Raw genomic sequence first — 22,373 nt, 5'->3', positions numbered from 1 at the left:
CTATTTCCTCCCAGTATACATTCATATTTTCATTTTTCAACCATTGGGAATTACAAAAGAAATTTCAATATTTCCACAAGAAGCTTCATCGACGGAATTGGTATGCTCGCACATTCATAGTTTAAGTAACTTGTTGGTGTAATAAGGTGTATTAAAAAAACACCCACATTTGTTAGTCACTGGTCCTAACAATAAAGCCAGATTCCAGCAGGTTGTGCGCCCTCAATATGTGAAATGTAAATATAGTGGCTCGGGAGTATTATTTACATTCATGACTACGGACTGCAGACTTAAAAACCAGTTAAGGATCACCAGCTATCGTTTGACATTTTTTCGCCTGACACACGATCGCAAAAGCGTGTTTAAAAGAAGGCATTTAGGAAAGGTGGTGGGGGGGGCACGACTTTGCGTGATGGGGCCGAAAGACCTCGTCTACGCCGCCTGATCTTCGTCTTTTTTTGTTCGGTAAAACAAACCCGAATTTCAAGTCACCAGTCTTGAGTTTCAGCTCAGTCGATAAAGTCGCAGTGCGGAAAAATATCGCTGACTCAAAGAAGTAAAAACAACAACAAATAAGTAGCATAATCCTCTCTCTGTCGCACTTAAGCACACCTGGGCTATCGGCAGGCTGTGCGTTAAATTGGTAAACCGAAAACAAAAAAAAATTAAATCAACCGTGAATTTAAAGTGAATACTTGATATTGCGTCGCGTGTTTTGTTTTTTTTTGTTTAATTTTTTGTTCCTATATAAAAGTGTAATTTTTTTTAGCCAACCAGATTTAATTTTAAAATTGGACATATACCAAAAGGTGAGCTTCAAACGTGTCCTAGGGCCAAAACCTGCGCCTTCCCATGACAACATCCCCTCACTCACCCCTTTGCATACCGACTTTATCTTAGCTTTAACTGCAGATTCTTTAGATCTCTTTAAATACATTTTAGCTCGTGCCAAATCTTCTTTATACCAAGAGATACAATAATGCGCCAGATACAATTATTCTAAAGAATGTACACAGTAATTTCCTCAAGATATTATTTTAGATATTTACTGAATAAGCACTTGGGAATAAAATAAGCAATGGCTTGAATGCAAAAAAAAGGCTAGTTTAGTGGGCATTCCTGAAACGGAAAGCTGTTCTGAATAACTCTCCCTTAAGCTCGCACACAGAATTAATGTGGATGCTATTGCTCAATACATTTAACATTCAGTAGGTTATAGCCTTTCACTTCAAACTCCGGATGCATTTACCGACGGAATTTCAAGAACGTTCAGTCCCAGATGCGTTTTTGAGAGTGACCCAATATAAAGAACTCTAAGCCACGGTTTTTCTTTGATTTGGAGCCTATTTACTCAAGTATCTTTCACTTTTATTTCCGTGTTTGTGTTTAACGTTCTGAGAGATCTGGGTTAGATACACCCAGGAAATGCATTTAAAGCGAAAAATTGATCGGCGTGCAGCTAAGCAGGTATGGCATCAACCACTCTTGCTGTGAAATTGGACGAAAACTACAATTATTCAATACAAAAGTACAAAAACGCTCGACACCTGTTACTTAGCCATTAACTCATTGCACACAAACTTCACCCAAAATTGGCAAAAAGAACAGAAAATCTAAATTTTTTTTAAGTGTGTATGTATAGATATTTTGTTGTGGATTCTTCGTCAGCTGCAGTAAGCCGTAAGCACAAAGAAATGGAAACGGCGCATGCGCAACAACAAATTATTAGGCATGTCCGAACAGAGAAAAATGATTAAAATTCCCGAGGCATACGCAGATCACCCCATCGGAAAACCTCCATTATAAAGTGGCAACACCGAAAAAGGAAAGCTCGTTTCATGGCAACGTCTTATATGTTCGCAATTACACTGAAAGTGTTTTTTATTTTATCGACTGTGATGTGCCAGCCAACGAGGGTTGAAAAGAGACGGTTGAGGAATTTAACTAGTGTTAAATTGGCAGAAATTGTTAATTATCGTTTCCAACCGTTCTATGCCCTCCCATCTGATGCAAGACACTCGTGACTTTTGCGACCTTCCTCCAGACAACGATACGTGCACGGTTATATACCTGGAAGCACTTTTAACCATCAATTGATTTAGTTCCACGTGTTTTGGTGTCTGTTGCCAATAAGAAAAGAGCTTAAAAGTGCATAGGAGGCATTCCAAATGCTTGCAAATAGAAAATAAGAAATAGTTAAAACCAAACACAGTAGAAAAAAAAACAAAGTTAGAGAAGCAGTTGCTTTTGTTGCAGTAGAAATAGCTTTGAAAGTGGCACAAAGCAATTTTAATGCTGAATGGAGCGTAAAGTTGTTTAGCTGCAAACGCAATGCATTTTTTAGTTTTTATTTTCGGTTTTTGGGCCAACAAAAGCAGACATCTAAATTTAAAACAAAGTGAAATTGTACTTGACACACACGATAATTCACCAAATGGTTCACAAACTAAATATATAAAATACAAATATGTACATCGAAAAAAATTTTTACAAAAAAAACTAAATAAAGCTTTTAATTGTTATATTTTACGTAAGTTTCACTCAGACTTATACCATAGATGCACATAGTCATGTGTATTGACTCAACTGTCATCAATAATTTAGATTATATATGTATACTTCAAAGGGTCTCATCACATGCTTCGTCCCTTGCGTAGAAAATATTCCATAGGGAATAGTGCTGCCAAAAGCCATGGTAGATTATCGTTTATAGGTTCTCTCTTACCACTCCGCCAAAATGATGTCATCCGATCCCAAAATCTCGGAGTAAAGCGTCTTTATGCCCGTTCTTAGCTCACTTGACTGAAAGACGATGAGCTAATCTTAGATGAGAAAAGGCAAGATCAAACAAACGAATTCCAATTTGAGGAGCATTAAATATTTTATCAGAAATTCATTTTGTGGCATTCGACTACTATATCTTTAAAAAGAATAATTTTTACAAAACATGAATAAATAAAGTAAAATGTTCAATTTGTTTCCACAGTTGAAGTAAACATAAATTAAATTTGCTTTGTTTTGGTTTTGTTTTGCATACTTTTTCTGTCGTGACTATTGTTTTTATCGGCGTTTTTCTTCCATTTCTTCTATCGCATCATCAATTATGGCAATCAGACAATAATTTCGCTTTGCATTTGCGTTCAAGCTACGAAGGGGAAAAGGCCAAGCCCAAAAATAGTTTAAGCGATTGAGGCGATATTGAATATAGCATCTTACGTTTATTTATCGTTTCGTTGCACTTTAACTTTTAAAACCAGTTTTACCCCACAAGTCCAGCTATTAAATTGTTCATAACATAATTAAAATATTCAAACGATTTATTAATTATATTGAATTTATCGCTTATTAAAACAGGTTTACACTTTTTTTTAGAATCACACTTTAAAAATTGCGTCAACTTGCCTGCCAACCTGAGTATTCGGATATCTTCTTGAATTTTGAACAATACACGTATGTGTTAGATATACATAAGTAATGTCTTATGCCTTTCGAAATGTGTAACCGAGAAACAGAAAATAAAACCCAGTCAAACAAATATAGTTATTGGTATTTACCCGAATTGCCTCGTACTCAATGCGAGTAAAACACAAATCGTGGGCCGAACTAACAACAAGAGAGAACGCAATTGGCGATTTATACTTCTTAGTCTATACTTTGGATACCCGTCACTCAGCTAGAGGGGGAGCTGGAAAGATATTTGAAAAATGTATTGTCATAACGATTAAAACTGACAAGAAAAGTTGTAAAATTAAAAAAAAATTTAAATTGCAAAAGTTTGTGTTTAGGCCAAATTCTAAAAAGATTTTGGACCAACCTCCCGAAATTGGCGCGTAATTTATCTGTATAAAAGTACTGCTTTGAAAATTGCACACGAGGTGACATCTACCGGCTATTTATGATTAATAGGAATTGATTATTAGCAAACCCGCGCCGCAGGCATATTAGAGTCCGTTCTAAGAATGTTTATACAACACGTTTACATATATCATATCAGCTCTTGAAACAACCGAATCAAAAAAAAAAATTTAATACAAGTATAACACCTAAACGATAGAGTTTTACAAATGTATATAAATGTAAACATATATAGAATGAAAGTAATGTACTTTACATCCTTGCTCAGATTTTAAAACCATAACTGAAATTTGTATTAATCGGCATAGGATCAAGTTGGTCTTTAGACCATGTTCGATATATTTTCCAAAAAACTGGCAGATACCAAAACTGCTCTCTAAGTTTTCTCAAATTTCCTCGTATTGTTTGATTGCCATTATGCATTTGTTTTTTTCCGCCGTTTGTTTGTCTTATTACGCAATCGGTGGCGGATGCAGTACCGCTGAAGTGGTAGTTTGACCAAAAGCACCGTACATTCCGTTTACCCTGCACTTAAATTCCACGATTAAACCCAAAATGCCGCAAATATGGCAAACCCATTTCCGCGTGTCGACTTCTTTCAGCTTAACGATGAAGGGAAACGCCGGTTCCACCAGCCGCAGAAAGTGTACTTTGGGGGACAAACAATTTGTTTTCAAGTCAGAGTAGATAAATTTAACAGCTAGTTCCAGGATAAGATATAGAGAAAATTCTAAGCCGCCTAAATCGGTTAATGTAAATCGGTTAAAAATACTTGTCATAGATTACGGCTCTTCAACTACAGTAGTATGGGCACAAACTTTTACTGCGGTCCATCCCCTGTCTGTAAAACGCATTTACCCAACCCCAAACCTCCTCCTTTTCTTCATCAGAAGTGGAAAGTCAAGAAAACGTAGGCATAGTTTATTTCCAAATGGTTGGCCACGCCTCGCTGGACACGTTCGTTTGTCGTGTCCATGGATCCAAAGATACTTGGTTAGCTATGTATCTATATGCCGTTACCCCACTTGAAAAATTTTCGATTTCTTCGAGAGACCATATATTTTTTACAGGCGTTGAAAAATGTGCGATAATTAAATCATAATAAATAGAAAGAAAGGAAATAGTGCAAGACAAGCGTAAAGTTGTTATTCGATGCGTCGGCAACCTGAAGAGTCTTAAAGTAAGTAAAAATGATAAAAGACTAAGATATACATATTTATACGTCAGTAGGTATATCCAAGCTAAATATAAATATACACTTCATATACTCTGCAAGTGCAATCTCTGGTTACCCAACTCTAGAGGGTGATTAAACTCCTCGTTTGGAAAAGAAAGTGTCCATCAGTGTATATAGGTTTCTTACACAGTTTCGTTATACAACGTTTATAAAGTTCTTCATGTTGATCATAATATATCAAAGCTATATAAAAATACACACTTCATATACAGCAAATGTCATCGCAAAACTAAAAAGGATTGCGTACCACGATTTTAAATGGTTTAGGAGAAAGTCTGGTGAAAGTAAAAATGTTAAATATAGGAATTAGAGCCGTTCGGGGCTGGGTGATAAATGGCATTGACATCTCGCTGATGATGATGTGTCATTTGTAATTGTAAAAACCCAATACTCCGTCGAAAATACTAAAATACGATAAAATTAAATTCGAAATAAAATTTTGAGTCTGTTTGTCTCCAATCGTTAATTCCTGAAATTACAATCCACACATTCTAAATACCATAATTTAAAAACAAATATTTTAAGGTTTGTGCTGCACTCGCAACTGTATAGCACTTTAGATAGCTTATCTATTTATATGCAAATATGATTTTTGGAAATTCGTCTATATAAATACATGTCTAAAATGTATTAACTCAATACACTTAAATAAGTGAGCTTTACATTTTTTTTAGATCGTAACAAAAGAGTAAATATAAAAAAGTATATTTATTACGGAAATTCAAGTCATCGTCGTCACAAAAGTTTATATCAGAACTTTTGTATGTTAAAGTCGCGGTCGTCTCTAGTTGTTACTTGTTTAATTGAATATAATATTAAATGGATCTTCTCAAAACTATTATACTAACAAATTACATTCTCAGTGCTACCGACCGCTCACCTGCAATCTCAACTTTTTATTCTATTCCAGCGATGTTATAATGGAGGCAATGACCATGCTGGTGTTGGGGTTCCAGTTGCTGGCGCTTTTTTCGATCGCCGGCGCGTTGCTTATCTACCTGATCTGTAAGGTGCGCGAGGATAGCGTCTCTGTTAGTGCGGGTAGTCATCCCAGTCGGGTGGTCTTGATAACCAGTGCGGATACCGCTTTGGGTCTTCAGTTGTGCACCCATTTGGCCAACAAAGGATGTCGGGTTTTCGCTGGAATGAAAGAGGCCCAAGACTCGCTACCCGCCAAACTTCTTTGCGGTTGGATGAAGATCCGAGAGTACAGTGAGGAACCCATTGCAGGCACTATTATTCCGATGAGACTGGATGTTACCCGAGAGGATGTGCTTCGCGAGGCTACCGTTGTAATGGGCGCCAACTTAAATGCAGATGAGCGCGGGATTGCGGCCGTAATTAACACTAGTGGCAGTGTTTTCCGGGGCCAGGTTGAATCCCAGGATGTCCAGCAGTGGGAGCACATGCTCAGAACCAACATCCTGGGCACGTTGCGTGTAGCCAAGGCCTTTGTGGGCTTCCTGCGTCCGACACGTGGAAGACTCCTTTACTTGGGAGGAGTTGGCGGAGGTGGAAGTGCTGGAAACGGAGGTGATGGACTGGTTGCCTTTAATGCCTCACGAGTTGCCGTAGACAAGTGTGCCGAAGAGCTGCGCAAGGAGCTGCATCCCTATGGCGTCAGCGTAGTTGCGTTGGATACCTGCGGCATGACGGCAGAGTCATTGTACAAGGCACCAGTGGCACAAAGTAAGGTTTTCCATCAGGTTTAAGAAATCAGTTATATACAACTATTTCACTTTGTTTCAGCCATGTCCTTGGCCGTTGGGGCTCCTACGCAGTATACAGCAGATGTGCTCAGTCCGGACGCCCTTCATGTGATCGAGCGGGCGTTGTGGGACTTTGCTCCGCAGCAACGCTATGCGCTCCTGAGTCACAACAAATACCAATTCGCGTTGCCATGTCGCTCCTCGCTGCGACTTCAGAGGCCAGTAGCTTCAACAGTCGGCGAGAACGGCAGTCAGTCGGTTTAAGAGTCGTCTTCTTTCATTTCCTGTATATATGGTCCTGATCCTGCTCCCATTTACAATATCGCTTCTGATCCTGCTCCATTCTCTAATTGGTATGTTTACCAATTATGCTCTGATTGATAATATTTCTTTTGTTCTTTTCGGAAGGCTTTTATAACATTTACTTTTTAATCAGTTTTGTTCACACTGCTAACGGTTTAATTGTTGAACATTATATTTAATGTTACCATACATAAAAGAATAAAGCTTTATGCTAATGTATCTGTGCTGTCTGAGTTTTGTATTATATTATGTTAATGTAGTTTTTATTCGTACTTGGAGATAAAGTCAAAGCGCAACACGGAGGCCGGGAAAACTTCACCAGCTTTCGCCAATGGGCGATCAGTGGTACGTGCTGGAAAGTGTATTAAAACATCGGCACCCACAATGCTCTGCAAGCGACTACTAATCTAGGAAAAGAGCAAGAAGAATGTCATACTATGGGGTTTATTTTAGGAAAAGTGGCTTACTTGATTTCCATTGACGCTGGCGTATAATTCCCCAGATTTCGAAATCACTGAGGCCCGAACGAACTCCGGGCGGCTATCTAAGCTGAAGTCATTGAGCAACTGAAATAAAAATTTATCAAGGAATTGTCTTCTTCTTATTATTACATATATGTTTATAGATACTTTAATGTAATACATTGACGATTGGGGTATCACGATTTTTACTTTTAATTGCAATATTAAAAAAAACTTAGGCATTATATTAATAGTAACCAAAGAGATAAGGCGACAGATAAGATTCAGCAAAACAAAGAAGATCGAAATCAATCTATATTCTGCACTATTTTAATTGATTACTAAGATAAAACTATCATCAATCATAACAGTCCGTCGCCACTCACAATTTCACAATGTGATTAAATTGGATTGAAACTTACCTTCACGTTAAGCACAGATAGGGAGCACTTGCAGCGATCCCAGCCAGCAGCAAAGCGGATGGCGGGCAGGGCGAACAGGTGAAAAGTAACAAATGCTGACACTGGATTTCCGGGCAGGCCAAAGAAGTACTTATCGTTCCGGCTGGCGAAGGTCATGGGCTTGCTGAAGGACACAAGATAAGTGCTAATGGACATATAGCATTAGAACTTGAGAAAAACAATATTACCCTGGTTTTATGTTCACTCTGCCGCAGTGGATCTTAAATTGAAGGTCTTCCAACACGGACTTTATGAAATCCTTATCGCCCATTGAGACACCACCGCTGCAAATGACAAAGTCTACCACCTCGAAGATATCTAACAGAGATTCCTTAGTCTGTTCAAAACTATCGCAAATCACACTCGTGTGCATGCAGTTATAACCAAAGTAAACCAGTAGCTCCGTCAACATGGTGGTATTTGAGTCGAAGATCTTTCCCGGAGTAAGCTGATCGCGCGGTGAAAGGAGCTCACTTCCAGTGGACACTATAGCCACCCTGGGGTTGGGTATAACCAACTTATTGCCTACAGAGGCCAGCAACGATTTGACCACCACGGGAGAAGGATCTAGAGCAGGAAAAATGTGATCATTGGTGCTTAGATCGTAACCCACAGGCCTAAAGAAATAAAAGAAATGTTTAAATTGGGCCCTCCTTGGTATTTCGCAGAACATACCGAACATCTAATCCAGCTTGTGGCTCCAACATTATGTCCACGAGGCATTCCTGGCCGTTTTTATCTAACTGCAGCAACTTGGTGTCCTCCACTTGCACTACGCAATCTGCCTCCAGGGGTAGCGGTGCCCCTGTGTTAATTTTGTAGCACTCATCCTCCGCCAGCGGCAAAGAATTAGGCTGAAACCAAGTGGAAGTGCGTTTAAAAACCGAAGCAGAATTTCATTCATCCATTAAACATTTTTAAATTATTATCGTTTCTACCTGCCAATATCGATTGCCACTATAAATATATGCGAAACTTACTGAATCTCCGGCGGCTATGCATCCCAAAACACGCTTACTGCCAGAAAACCCAGTGGACTTCATGGCATAGCCATCCTTGATGGAAGCCCTGAATGGAGGTATGTTAACCGGCGCTTTCATTTCCAGGAGAATCTTGTTCAGATTGGTCGTCTTCTGCACGGTGTTAAAGATTATTGAAAGCACCTCTTGAACGGCCAGCATTGGATAGGGTGAATTTCGATCGGAATCTGTGCCAGTTCCCGTTTTGTTGGGGCATATGTGACCCTTGGGTGCGGAACCTTGGACCTCTTCATGTGTTTTCCGCACCAGGGACACATCGTCACCTATAAGGTGAACAGCATGGGGTAAGAGTTCCCTAATGGTCTGGAAACACTCTTTAACGGCCTTTTCGCTTCCAGGAAGGTTTAAGATGAGGGTATTTCCTGCAATGCCACAGAGTCCTCGGGAAAGAGCTGCATATTGGGTTTGTTTAATGGACTTTAGTGTAATAAACATCGAAAGTTGTGGGCATTCCTTTTCCAGCAACTGCTTAGTGGCCTCTGGGGTCACATCCCGTGGTGCAAATCCCGTTCCTCCGGTAGTCAAAATTACTCGCAACTCCTCCCGATTGATCCACTTACGTAGCTCTTGCTGTATGAGATCCTTTTCATCCGGAACTATGTTTCCAATCACCTGGGTATTGGCAAAGTTTTCAACGATCAATTGTCTTAGTACAGGACCACTTGTGTCCTTTGCCGGCTCCCGCCAACATGTGTCACTAACTAGAGGTAAAAAGCCATGTAAAGTAGAATTCTCTTCGAGATGAAGGCACACATACTAGTCAAAACTCCAAAGGTAACCGATTCCATTACGTAAACTATGACGCTTCTAACTGCTCCCACTGACGATACTCAATTAAATTATAAAATACAATACAAAAATTAGCGTGCAACCGGTTTCGTTTTATCGATAATTTATACTGAACTCTGGAGTGTAAACACTGATTACGGGAGCAGAAGCATTAACCCTACAATGGGCATGTCATGTCAATAAATAAATACATATAAGACAGCTTTAAAATCTAATTGCACCTTATTTCCAAAGTGTAGATAAAATCAATCCAATTAATGGATATTTTGGGACATGCTTAGTGTCATCTTCCAAAAATATATATATGTATATATTGAGAATGTTTTTGTTCGTAGTCATATATCTATGTTATTAGATAGTTTATTTATTTACTATAAAACAGTATACAAATACGGATATTAGGAGGCCAACAGTACTCCCAGAATCCTAGGCGGGGGTCAATTGGCCTGCTTTTCGGCCCTTGTACGTTCCTCCAAGGGATCGTAACCCTGGGCCATTTTTTCCTTAAACTGGTCATAAGTGCGCTTGCGGTCAAAGTGCTTTACCCATTGACCGGGGCAGGATTGCTCAAATGATTTGCGAAGACTCTGGCAGGGGGTGGGTATCTTTTCCCCACTGGTAGAACTGTGCTTTGGAGCGTGCTCCTCGAGACACTTCCAATACTCGTCCCGGTTGTTCCAGCACTTTGTGCGCGCCGCCTTGTCCGGAAAACTCATCTCCCAGATGGTTTAGCAATGAATTTTCGATGGTATGTCAATTGGGGCTTTAAAAGACTTCCTCTAGAAGTTGAACTCGGCAAACGCTTTAAAGTAAAAAGTCCATATTTAATTTAATTTAATAAAAAAATATCAGCCAACAAAACCAACCTCTATATTACAAAACTAAAATCAGCTGTTTATTTCGATAACCTAGTGTATCAACGTGTGGCAACACTGCAGGGCGGATATTTGAGCGGTTAAATTTAAAATGTAGGCTTCACCAAATCTGTTTTTCGTATTTAAACCCGTGACCAAACCATAAACACCACCTAAAAATGGAGCCGCAATAAAAAGTCAATCTTATGTGCACACTGATGATATTTGTTTATTGTTTGCACCGTTTCTGTTGTGTTCTTTTATAGTGAATTTAATCAGTTCAATATCTTATGATTAAACGTTAAAGTAACTGCAACAAAAAAAATGCATCTTTACAAACGTATTCTTTCAAATTTGGGTGCAACTCACAAGTTAGTTTGCAAAAGAAAAACAAAACGTAAGAACACAAAAACCACTAAGATGACAGCCTTCACCGTCAGCTATAACAGTTAAAATTAAATACATTATTTTTCTGTGTCACTGTGTGGTACGCATATAATACCCCCGGCGACACTGAACTGTATACATACAATATTATTCTTGTCTTAGGTAAACAAATACGGATGGAAATGCCAGCAGAAAATCACAGAAGCGCCTTTGTGTGACCTTTGACCTAAGAGTCTTGACTTTGTGGCTGAAAGGGAAAATCTTGCGACTTAAATTACATATTGTCGTTTTAAACAGTTAAAGTTTATTATAGATACAAACTCCACATTAACGTTTACAGCCCGATGTTAAAGTCTATATAGCACAGTCGGGGATATACTACGTGTGTTGGGACTCTTATATATATGATCGAAATCGATAAATTCCCACAAAGAGTAATCAGCGCTCGGTCGCAATAATTCTCTGCTGACTATCAAAGGATCATGTCCCAAAAGTATTTGCATTGTGAAAGCGGAAAGATTGTTCCGATATAAAACTATATTGCTTTAAAGCCAAATTAGGGTTTTCCTAGAGGGCAAACGGGTTAGGTATAATTTTCTTTCAGGCACTTGTGGCTTGGCTTGCTTAGCAAACTGAACAATTTTGATACGAGATATATTCCAGATTCGATGGGATTGGTAGAGCGCTAATCAATTGGGGGTGTGTGTCAGTACTTCACCCTGCAAAAAACATGTATATGTGTTATCCATAATATAGACAATGTTTGTTGCTAAATAATTCCTCCTTTACTTTTGGCTTTTTGTAACATTTATGTGCCTATTACAGTGCAGTTTAAACGATTATTGCACCGTCTAATTTTCATGGTTAAAGGTAAAATCATGAGCATGCTAATAAAACATAAAATAAATTTCCTACTTCTATAAAAAAAATGTGGTCTCTTTCCTATTGAAATACTCCGTCTCTTTCATTCTTATGACTAGATGGACTTTTCCGCTATTACGATTCTATATAACCCTGGTAATGTCCAAGTCTAATTTTAAGTTTGAAACATTTACGTTTCGGAAACACACACCCACAATCTCGGGAAGCAATTTTGATTTGCCCTTATTTGATTAGTTTGTCTCGCGCAGGAAGTATAAACTAATTTGTTTTTACAGGTTCTAATAATAAAAACATTAATGATAAGGGGTAAAGAAATTAATACAAATCAAACGAAATAAACAAACACTATTTGTATACGTAAAAATAGATAAAAAAATGTGTTAACCATGAAACATTTGGCAGTCAAACAAGAAAGGCCCGGTCGGACGATTCAGCGTTCATACGATAAATATTACACACATGGTTATCGAATCTGTTGATGCTGTGATGTCAGGTGTCTGTCTTATCTGGTTGCTGATGGTTTTGGTGGGTATTTTGTTTGTCGAATAAAAATGAGGAATCTGCAATAATTTCTGGTTGAGGTGGTTTTCGTCTACGCCTGCTCAATTTTCTCCGCATTTGTAGACGTTCCCGTTTCAGGTTCCGTTGCAGTTGTTGCATCCGTGGGCGAGGCATTTGTGCTTGAGGATTGGGAGGCGTACTTGCAGGTTGATGTCAGGCATCGACATCCCACACAGGAGCGATGTTCCACGCGCCAGAATTTTTCTCCGTAGTCAAAGCTAAGAAGAAACAACAAAGAGTAATAGAGAAACCCACAGAAGCTTTGGAAATTATATAGCTACAATTAAACGTTGAGTTACCAATTGAATAACCATACAAGAACCCTAATCATAGTCAAAAAATTTTTAAAGGCTCGAAAATGCCTTTTTTTGATTTTACATACTATTCAAAGTCTTTTATTACATTTTATTTTAACAGCATCATAATTAAAAAAAAGAAGAAATGGCTTATTTAATGTTTCGGTTTTATGTCTTTATACTTAACCTTAAAATATTTATCGATTGACTATCTAACATGTTTACTCTAATATCGTTGAATCAACTTACCATATCTCCTCTCCGGCATCGATGTCGCGGCAGGCAAAAAAGGCAATCTTGGGGAATCTGTAGTCCTGATGTTCGTAGAAAACACGAACGGGCAAAACATTCGGTTCACACGAGTGGTTAAAAAACCGAGTTACATTGCCATAATAGTTGGCATCGATGCAGTGACCGTTGTCCAGGTCAAAGTAGTAGCTGTCATCGGTGCGTCGATCTGCCTCCATTGCGGTCAAAATCTCACCTGTATAACTGGCCACAAAAGTGCCCTTAGGGACATTGGCCAGCGCCCGTACTCCCCAGCCCTTCGCCTGCTCGTCGCACTCGACAATCTGTAGCGGCGTCCTTGTGCCATTCTGTACTACACGGTTTTTGCAGGACAGCTATTACAAAAATTAAAAAGAGTTTAGTTTAAAATGGATTAATTCCGATGCCCAAATCTCTAACCTGATTGCAACCGCAGACGTCGTTGCATTCAAAGATTACCGCAGGATCCTCGTAGTTAAAGTCGGCGGTTAGTCGACTTTCGGCAGTGTACCAATTCTGCGAGGAGGCTCCATTGCACTGACACCGATCGCTACTGCAACTATCAAGGCAGGAGCAGATGCGCATTTGTGAAACGCGTCGGTCAATCTGGACCGAGTTCTGCTGTATGATGCATTGCGTTACATAGCGAAAATCCGGCCACATAAGCGAATCTGCCTCATCCTCATTTTCAGACATCGCCAGTTCGTTTCGAACTGCCTGGATTGGTCGCGCTTCCCTGCCATTCGAGGCATCTGCACAAACCACAAAAGTACGGAGGCCTAGAGGCCGAAAACTGCGCATCTGCATATTAAAACCTACAGTGCGACCGCATTCAGACTCCTCGTTCGGGATGCAATCAAAGGGCAGCTGTTCCGCCTTGTTCTTAATCATTAGATCAGCTCCATTAGCTATTAATGCGATGCACATGCGGGTAACAGAATGACGGCAAGCAATGTGCCTAAAAATTACATATTTGTTATCACTACTCAATAAATTTGTTGGTTAATAAACTCACAGAGGCGTGTCGCCCTCCACATTCTGTACATTGCAGTCCGCCCCTGCCTGCAACAGAACCGTAATCGTGTCCAGACCATCATTGTGCAGCGTGGACCAGTGCAGCACCGTATTGTTGTCATTGTCGGAGATGTTAGGATCAGCCTCCTGGTTTAGCAGAAAGCTAATGAAGGGAAAAATATTAATTAGCTTTAAGAGAACCTTTAGGGGCAGAGGAACCAACCTAACTATATCCGTGTGTCCCAGCTCTGCGGCCCAGACCATGGCCGTCCAACCGCCCTCATCTTGCGCATTAATAAAACTTAAAAAGCTGGTAATATTTTGAGAAGTCCGGTAGCTGTCTATAATCAACTGAGTGGCTTCTAAATTGCCTAACTGGGCAGCAATATGCAGACTCGTCTTGCCATCGGGACCCTTTTGAAAGTACAGAGTTTTTAATCAATATTTGAAATAATTTGGAATAAGGAGGCATAAATACCCTAATGGCCACATCCGCGCCACATTGCAGAAAAAGATTTAGCATGTCGCACTTCTCGTTCATAACCGCACACATTAAAGCTGTCCGCAGTTCATAATCCACAATGTTAACAAAATCCGGTGAACTTGCTCCTTTGCAGAGCAGCAGATATGCCATCTGAATTGTGCCCGAGTGGGCCACCAAATGCAGGCAGGTGCCATTTAAGTATTCCCGTATGGGAGTCAGCACGTTGAAGTCAGCAGCTATTTCAAAAACATTAAACCTTTATAAGATAACTGTTGAGTGCAAACAAACATACCCAGAATCTCCGCTACGCGCTCCAAGTCATCGTTTTGGACTGCATAGTACATATCCCGCGACGTAAATTCTGTGGTCACGCGACCACTGGCAGAAACCACATGACCCCGCAGAACTACATTCATTACGGACTCGGGTATGAGTTGAGCGAAGTTTATCGAATTAAGAGCATGGCCGGAGTTAGAATTGGAGCTGCCCGCCCTGCCTCTCTGGTTTCCATTTGTTTTTGAGGCGGAGCATGATGATGCGCTTAAGGTTACGGCGGTGGAAGGTGCCCCCTTGTTTCTGGCCTTGGCTCCTGGAGTATTGACTTTCCCAACGGTTCCAAATTGAGCTAGGTTCTGGGAGGTTGTCAACCTGGCGGGTTTGCTGCGTGGTTACACAATTTATTAAAAAAACATGTTGACAATAATAGATCAGAATTAAATGTAAGAAACACTGAATATGCGGTAAAATTTACTCACATCTTGTATTTTTGGGTGCGCAGAAAGACAGGGAGGGTCTGACACTTCATGGTCACCGTGGAGGTCCGCTCTGGTGTATCCAATCCACAGTGGGGGCACTTAAGCACCAACACGGGACTGCTGAATTTGACTCCCAGATCTCCCATATCGACGAGTTCTTTGTCGTATGAAGTGTTTAAAATAAATCGCTGGGCACAATCGGGATGAAAGAAGTGCTGCTGCTTGCATAACACAAATTTTCCCTGAATTAAAATACAAATATTTAATTGCGGTTAACAATAATGATTCTGTCCTTACCTGTGTACAAAATATGCCACATCCCGCGCAGCAATTGTGTGAGTTTAGACGCTTTTTGTGTTCGTCGCAAAGGACCATATAGCTAACGCGTTGGCTGGGTCTGAGTAGATTGTGAACCTCCGAGGACAGTTCGTTGCAGCAGCCAATTTTCTGCTCGTCGATGTGATCGATGGCACAGCAGTATGATGAATCCGGGGCATTCCTGGCATAGTACGGGGAAGTCTTCTGGCATAGACAAATAAACTTCGCCACTCTAGAGGTGCTGGGCCTCATATCTAAGTCTCTTATGGGCGTAACATCAGCTTGAATCGATGTGTTCAACGAGTGAAGCTGCTCCGCATCTAGTGTAGAAATGGACACACCTGCTCGGGTTGCCACAGTAACTTCTCCGGCTCCTCTCGCCCCTATTCTTCTCGTGAGTTTCGCTGCCTGCACGACTGGATTCCGGGATTTCTGAGCGGCAGTGGGTGTTGTGGGCAGCTCTTTGGTAACACTATTCCTCACTCTCAAAGTAACACTTGGTTTTCCCACCTGCACTCTTGTAGTAGGTAAAAATTCATTGTCCGTATTGGAACTGTCGTTATCCGAGGGCTCATTTCTGTGGTTTTTTTGCAGTCCCAAATGCTTCAGGTGCTTCTCCTTCTGTTTGGCCAGTTTTCGTTGCTGTTTTTTGTTTAATTTTCTTTCTTCTGGTGATCGATTTGCATTAATTCGGGATGCCTTGATGTCGCTTAGAAACTGTTCGACATCCGGACATGGACGTAATTTGCTTTTAGCTAACATTGCAGCACCATAGTTCTCAATGTCCCGCTGGGACTTTGAGAAGAGTCGTTTTTTTATGGCACTTGTGCCCGCTGGATGTCCTGGACCACCGTCGAAGTTGCTCCCGTCAGACTTGTCGCTCTTTTGCCTTGAGGTCGAGGAATTCGAGCCATTACCGCCTGTTGTTGGCGTTTCAAAATCCCCATTTACTGCTGCAGCACTTTCCCAGTGGGTCATACGCTCAATGTGCTTTGTTTCGAACTCGCAGCGCAGCTCGTCATTTTCTAATATCTTTGGCGTTGGTTTAATTCTTCTTTTTGAACGCTTGGGCAGCTGAAGTTCGGATCCACCAGTGGAATTCGATTTCTTGGTGCCATTAGCAATGGGTAGCACGGAGGGTGTTTCTGATTCTAACTTTACACCGGGCGGAATTTTTGCCTTCCGCCCTCTCTTTTTGGGTGGGGTCTTCTCATCTAGCACGGCTAGAGGCAAGATTTCAGAAGTGACCTCCGTCAAGGAAAGCTCTGTAGAAGGCTGAGGGGGGAGTGGCTCCGTCTTTACCTCCTCCCAGGTGCTTCCATCGGCGAGTAATCGATTGCCCAATCGGACACTACGACGCATTCTCTTGACATCTCCCAAGGAAGCCTCACCCAATTCCTCCTGCTCTGTTTTCACCACTACAAAGTCACTTATTTGCTGCTGATCTAGCGGTTCATCTGGGAGTTTCCTTTTGCGTCCCGGTTTCTTCTCGCCTAATGAATCCTCGCAGGGTAAAGTAACTTCAATGGTGTCCACTTCGGCATCGATTCTTATTTTTCTGGCTCGACCCCTTCCTCGTTTGGGAGCAGGAGTTAAGTTTTCTTCAGGTGATGATGTAGTCGGTGACGGTTTCTCCGGTTCACTCTTCAGCTGCAATCTAACAATAGCCGTATTTTCGTCCAGTGTGAATCTCTCCAGATGGCTATTGCAATCCGTATGCTGATCCGACTTTTCCAGTTTTTTATCCACCTGAACATGTTCATCGGTAGCTGAAGTGGGCGTGTCAGTGGGTCGGGGTGTTCTTCGAGAGCGTCGCGTTCCACCCGGCGAAGCTTGTTCCTGCAAAATACAGACACTCATTGAATTTGCCGACTGAAGAAGTCCTCGCTTTTATATATACATATGTATATGTAATACTCACATATACTTATATACCCATACTGTATAAAAGTACCAAAACTGAAAGAAAGCTTTAAATGGCTTCATCGGTTGCCTAGACAACGGGTTCTACCAAACACACGAGGTCTGTTGAACAAGAGGATAAATGAATGGATGGTTTAACCCCCCTTGTCTTGGACACAATTACTTCTAGCCCAACAAAACGTGTATGCAAATCCCTCTGATATTATGACGAACTCCTTATTGTATGGGATGTGTATATATTATCAACTAAAAATGGCTATTAGGTTTTGCAATATTCATGAGAGTATTAAAATACATAAATCTTTAAATAATTTGTACAGTAAATTAATTTTACAAATTGTTTTAAACATTTTTAATGAAATTAAACTTAAAGTTGTTCTCTTTGTCGAGTGCATGGTATTAAGCAGTGACGTCTTAAATTACTAGGTAGTACAAAAGTCTTTAATTTGTATGACATATCAACAAGTTGAGAAATAAAGGAACTCCCTAACCTTTGTTATGATTCTGCTGCACAAAAACAATGCCTCACATTAAGAAACTGATGTACAATCATATGAAACAATTGAAAGAAACGAACTCAGCAGTCTCAAGGGCTAACAACTTCTAAATTAATGAAAAAATAAAAGAAACAGCTAGAATTTCGAAGCTGATACACACACTAACATGTACTTACATTTTTATCAGCTAATGTCGCTGCCCCTGCCGACGTCGCTGCTTGCTGCTCTCCGTTTATACTGGCATTTGGGTTTGGGTTGGTTGCGTCAGCAGTGATTTTGACGCTAGCAGAACTAAGAAGTGGAGATGCTACTGCTGCCTCAGCTGTTGTTGTTGTCCGTAATTCTCCAATTGCCGCCGATTTTTGTGTTGCTGCTAGCATGACTTCTTCTTGCCCTGCTGCTTCTTTATTTTGCTGCTCAATTTTAAAGCTTTCGCTCTGCCATCTCTCTGTCGACGTCGTTGCACTTTCCGTTGCGTTTTTCTCTGCACGCTCATTGCTTTCCAGCTTTACTGTTATGGATGTCGCTTTGTCATTCTTCAGCTTTTCTTCCTTTTCGGAGTCCAGTTTCGCGACATCTTGGCCGTACTCCACTTCCTTCCTACTTTCTTCCTCCTCTTTTTCTCTTTTTGTATTTTGTTCGACTTTTTCTGCATTCTGCGCTTCTTCTTCTTCCAGCTTGACAGCAGCCGCATCGACAACATCTGCCAAAAGTGCTTTAATATCTTCTATTTCCTCTCGATTCCTTGCCTCTTTGCGCTCCTCCTCCTTGTCCTTTTGCTTCTTCTCTTTACTGGCGAACTGGTTATTGGCCAAATTACGCCACTTGAGGGTTTTATCCTCCGCCAAGTTCAGATTTAGCAACGTACCACCCTCCTCTGTTGAAGTAGCACAGTCGCTATTGAACGTACTAGACATGCTGTTCATCAGCTCAACAAAGTCCGTCATCTTGCCTTAATTGTCACTATTTTTTACTTGGCTTATTAGTTTCTTCGATTTGTCTGATTTCAGAATCAATAATACATCGCTAAACAAAAAAAAACATAACTTGGGCTTCGGGACACTTTTTTCCCCGATAAGATTGGTGCCTCGGTCGAAGCCAGGAGCAGCTTTTGTAGTTGCTTTGCTGTTCTGAATTTTCAACTATTTTGGCACCTTGTTTTCTTTTTAGTGTAAATGGGCAAACAGAAGACAAACAACAAAATATTCAATCTTTAAAATTTAGGTTTTTCAATCAGGTTAATCTGCTTTTTATTTTGCTTCTTCTTTTTCTTCGTTCTGCCGGCAGAGAAGTCGACTGCGTTTCTTGGTGGTCACAACTCAATGTTTTTTCTCCTCTCTTTTTTATGTTTACCCTATTGTTTTATTGACTTGAGAATAGAATGTAACAATAAGAAATTTGTTACTATAATATTTATACGTTTTCCCACTTTTTCGTTTATTAATTGCCTTTAAGAAGCACAAAGTGTTTGCAGAAATTGCTGCTTTGCTGATTAGCTCACATGCTGTCAAATATTACACTCTCTCTCTTTCATCGCTTCATCACCACGATTGTTGTTCTTGTCGTTACTCTGCCGACGTCGCTGCTACTGCGTTTTTGTTGGTGTTGCATTCAGTGTTTTGAGATTTTGGAATTGTTAAGCTGGAAATTTTAAGCGAAATTCTGCGACGAATCTACACATGCTTGTACTTTTTGTGGCGTTCTCTTCATTAAGCCAACCAGTTCAATAAAATTATTTTAGAAAAATAAGAGGAAAAGCACACGCACACACACAACTGCGTATTGGACGCACGCACACGCACGCACTCCGTGCTGAAAACTGTTATCCGCAAAGAACAGCAACAACACAACAACTAGAGCTGGCATGGCACAAAAATCGATGTTTATCGGACCTGGCAACGCTGCTGGGAGAGTGTACTCGCTAAAAGAAAATAGGGTGACACGGTTCCCGATTTTGCTAACGCTTATTTGGTGTGTGTTAGCACTGGCAAAGGCGTGAAAATAATTGTTATTAACACATCTCTTCATTTTTATTTTCTTTTCATAATATATACTCGTTCTAAGCATTGTGTTTATTAAAGTTTATCAAGTTGAAGCCAGCCATATATACTTAGACACGGCATAGTGCGAGGGGAATCCCACGTAGAATGTGAGAAAAATGCGCATGCGCGGACGAAGATTGCTTCCGATTATCCTGTCGCTTCTTTTGATCGTCCTGCTGAGTCTCTGTTACTTTTCGAGTTATCTGAGGGATTCAAGGCAGTCCCCTGACGACGGTTTCTTGCTGCACTTAGCGCCCGAAACTAAGGAAGATCCACCTAACCCTAATACCCCGTCAAGTAATCCTCTTCTGAATCTCACGGATTTTCGGTACTTGCTGGCCAGTAATGTGTGTCGAAAGACGAAAAGAGAACTCTTAGGTAAGTTCGTCACTTTAAATCAACCATTGTGAGGCATCCGTAATCATTTTTGTAATCCCCGATAAGCCGTTTTAATAGTCACATCGTATGCGGGACACGATGCCTTGCGATCAGCTCACCGACAGGCGATTCCCCAAAGCAAGCTGGCAGAGATGGGCCTTCGAAGAGTCTTTCTCTTAGCAGCCCTGCCTTCAAGAGAGATTTTTATCAGCCAGGATCAATTGACCAGCGAACAGCAGCGTTTCGGGGACCTTCTCCAGGGGAATTTTATCGAGGATTATCGCAATTTGAGCTACAAACACGTAATGGGATTAAAATGGGCCTCTGAAGAGTGCAAAAAGCAGGCCAAGTTTATAATTAAACTAGATGACGACATCATCTACGATGTATTTCATCTGCGCAGGTATTTAGAGACACTCGAGGTGCGCCAACCCGGACTGGCCACATCGAGCACATTGTTATCCGGCTACGTACTGGATGCCAAGCCTCCCATTCGTCTGCGAGCCAACAAGTGGTACGTTAGCAAAAAGGAATATCCACATGCTCTATATCCCGCTTATTTGTCGGGCTGGCTTTACGTGACCAACGTGCCAACGGCCGAGAGGATTGTGGCGGAGGCGGAGAGGGTGTCCTTTTTTTGGATTGATGACACCTGGTTGACTGGAGTAGTAAGGACGCGTTTGGGTATTCCCCTTGAGCGTCACAACGACTGGTTTTCAGCCAATGCAGAGTTCATTGACTGCTGTGTTCGAGATCTCAAGCAGCATAGCTACGAGTGCGAGTACTCCGTGGGACCCAATGGCGGCGATGACCGACTACTGGTGGAATTTCTGCATAACGTGGAGAAGTGCTACTTTGACGAATGCGTCAAACGGCCAGTTGGCAAGTCGCTTAAAGAGACCTGTTTAGCGGCGGCCAAGTCTCGACCCCCTGAGCATGGTTTCGCTGAAATAAAAGCATTGCGGCTGAGGTGACATCGGTTTAAGGACACGTAGGCTTTATCTTTCAAGAACTAGTATGTAAGGACTTTTTTATAAAAGGGGGTGATGAAGAGAGAGTCTTATCCCTTCGAAGGGATATGACTCAGGTACTCATCCTAGCATATGTATAACAATAAATATTTGCGCAGAACTCTTTTTCAACTAAATTACTGTACACCTGTTTTTTAATTATATATAATTTCTGGTTTAAATTGATTAATTGATGGCTTTCATATATTTGCCAGAGTAACAGTTGCATACAGAGCATACGATTTGGTTGTTTTTATATTGTTTTGATATTTTAACCAGAATATTGGCCTAGCGCAGTTGAAAAGAGATCAGGAATGTCCGCAAAATATTGTCACAATAAAACCTGGATGATAGTGCTTTGTTCAAAAGAAGTGTTTTCTTCCATATTTGGAAATACATTAGGAAAATTGTTAAAATATGTTATTTTTTCTTTATTATCATAAATAATTTAAATTAAATAAATGCAATACAATTAAGCACAATTCCATTAATGTGCCATTTTCTTGTTTCTGGTTTTTTGATCAGTTATTCTTATTTGCGCTTTCTTGCTTTTGTTTGATGTTTATTGCGTTCAGTTTGTATTATTTATTGTATTAAATAAATGTGGACTCGTGTGAGTACGTAAATAATTGTGGAATTGTGTGAGTGTATAAGTGAGTGTGTTTATGTGCGAGTGTGTGCGGCTGCAGTCTCTATAGAAGTTACAAAAGGGATCATGATCCATCGTTTTATCTCTCTCACTTATTGCCAAGGACCGTTTTTGTTGTGTCCTTTTGTAACTTTATAGAAAGTACGCGCTCGCAATTTTTTTTTCCTTTTACTAATTCGCAACGAAAATGTGATGATGTGC

General features: G+C 40.6%; 5 protein-coding genes across 10 annotated transcripts; 2 read left to right on the top strand and 3 right to left on the bottom strand.

The window, feature by feature from the left end:
- Window positions 1-491: 491 nt before the first annotated feature.
- LOC6523783 (uncharacterized oxidoreductase SSP0419) lies at window positions 492-7,323 on the top strand. Of its 4 annotated transcripts, none has more exons than XM_015189855.3 (4): window positions 493-643; window positions 770-809; window positions 6,003-6,781; window positions 6,842-7,323. In XM_015189855.3, the coding sequence occupies exons 3-4, from the start codon at window positions 6,013-6,015 to the stop codon at window positions 7,063-7,065; spliced, it is 993 nt and encodes a 330-aa protein (XP_015045341.1). In that variant the 5' UTR covers window positions 493-643; window positions 770-809; window positions 6,003-6,012; the 3' UTR covers window positions 7,066-7,323. The 4 variants fall into 4 exon arrangements, with proteins under 4 accessions (XP_039228407.1, XP_015045341.1, XP_039228406.1 ...); XM_039372472.1 differs by having other exon boundaries at window positions 539-556; XM_039372473.1 differs by having other exon boundaries at window positions 492-643; window positions 6,003-6,963.
- On the bottom strand, window positions 7,197-9,976 carry LOC6523782 (molybdenum cofactor synthesis protein cinnamon). Of its 2 annotated transcripts, none has more exons than XM_002099621.4 (7): window positions 9,824-9,976; window positions 9,007-9,767; window positions 8,702-8,880; window positions 8,215-8,643; window positions 7,988-8,150; window positions 7,572-7,670; window positions 7,197-7,511 (listed from the first exon to the last, which is right to left on the bottom strand). In XM_002099621.4, the coding sequence occupies exons 1-7, from the start codon at window positions 9,852-9,854 to the stop codon at window positions 7,368-7,370; spliced, it is 1,806 nt and encodes a 601-aa protein (XP_002099657.1). In that variant the 5' UTR covers window positions 9,855-9,976; the 3' UTR covers window positions 7,197-7,367. The 2 variants fall into 2 exon arrangements, with proteins under 2 accessions (XP_002099657.1, XP_039228401.1); XM_039372467.2 differs by having other exon boundaries at window positions 7,317-7,506.
- A 201-nt stretch (window positions 9,977-10,177) lies between these two features.
- On the bottom strand, window positions 10,178-10,805 carry LOC6523781 (cytochrome c oxidase assembly factor 6 homolog). The gene is made up of 2 exons (XM_002099620.3): window positions 10,722-10,805; window positions 10,178-10,657 (listed from the first exon to the last, which is right to left on the bottom strand). The coding sequence occupies exon 2, from the start codon at window positions 10,569-10,571 to the stop codon at window positions 10,293-10,295; it is 279 nt and encodes a 92-aa protein (XP_002099656.1). The 5' UTR covers window positions 10,572-10,657; window positions 10,722-10,805; the 3' UTR covers window positions 10,178-10,292.
- A 572-nt stretch (window positions 10,806-11,377) lies between these two features.
- LOC6523780 (histone-lysine N-methyltransferase EHMT2) lies at window positions 11,378-19,882 on the bottom strand. Of its 2 annotated transcripts, XM_002099619.4 has the most exons (10): window positions 18,270-19,880; window positions 15,653-17,512; window positions 15,356-15,597; window positions 14,893-15,260; window positions 14,595-14,836; window positions 14,340-14,530; window positions 14,118-14,279; window positions 13,523-14,060; window positions 13,085-13,458; window positions 11,378-12,757 (listed from the first exon to the last, which is right to left on the bottom strand). In XM_002099619.4, the coding sequence occupies exons 1-10, from the start codon at window positions 19,038-19,040 to the stop codon at window positions 12,571-12,573; spliced, it is 4,935 nt and encodes a 1,644-aa protein (XP_002099655.1). In that variant the 5' UTR covers window positions 19,041-19,880; the 3' UTR covers window positions 11,378-12,570. The 2 variants fall into 2 exon arrangements, with proteins under 2 accessions (XP_002099655.1, XP_015045340.1); XM_015189854.3 differs by having other exon boundaries at window positions 14,118-14,530; window positions 18,270-19,882.
- Window positions 19,883-20,052: 170 nt separating this feature from the next.
- On the top strand, window positions 20,053-21,660 carry LOC6523779 (beta-1,3-galactosyltransferase brn). The gene is made up of 2 exons (XM_002099618.4): window positions 20,053-20,513; window positions 20,580-21,660. The coding sequence occupies exons 1-2, from the start codon at window positions 20,252-20,254 to the stop codon at window positions 21,485-21,487; spliced, it is 1,170 nt and encodes a 389-aa protein (XP_002099654.1). The 5' UTR covers window positions 20,053-20,251; the 3' UTR covers window positions 21,488-21,660.
- The last annotated feature ends 713 nt before the right edge of the window (window positions 21,661-22,373 follow it).

Source organism: Drosophila yakuba, chromosome X, assembly GCF_016746365.2.
Source record: "Drosophila yakuba strain Tai18E2 chromosome X, Prin_Dyak_Tai18E2_2.1, whole genome shotgun sequence".
Taxonomy (NCBI): domain Eukaryota; kingdom Metazoa; phylum Arthropoda; class Insecta; order Diptera; family Drosophilidae; genus Drosophila; species Drosophila yakuba.
The sequence above is the reverse complement of the archived record's forward strand: the minus strand, read 5'-3'. Positions and strand labels throughout refer to the sequence as shown.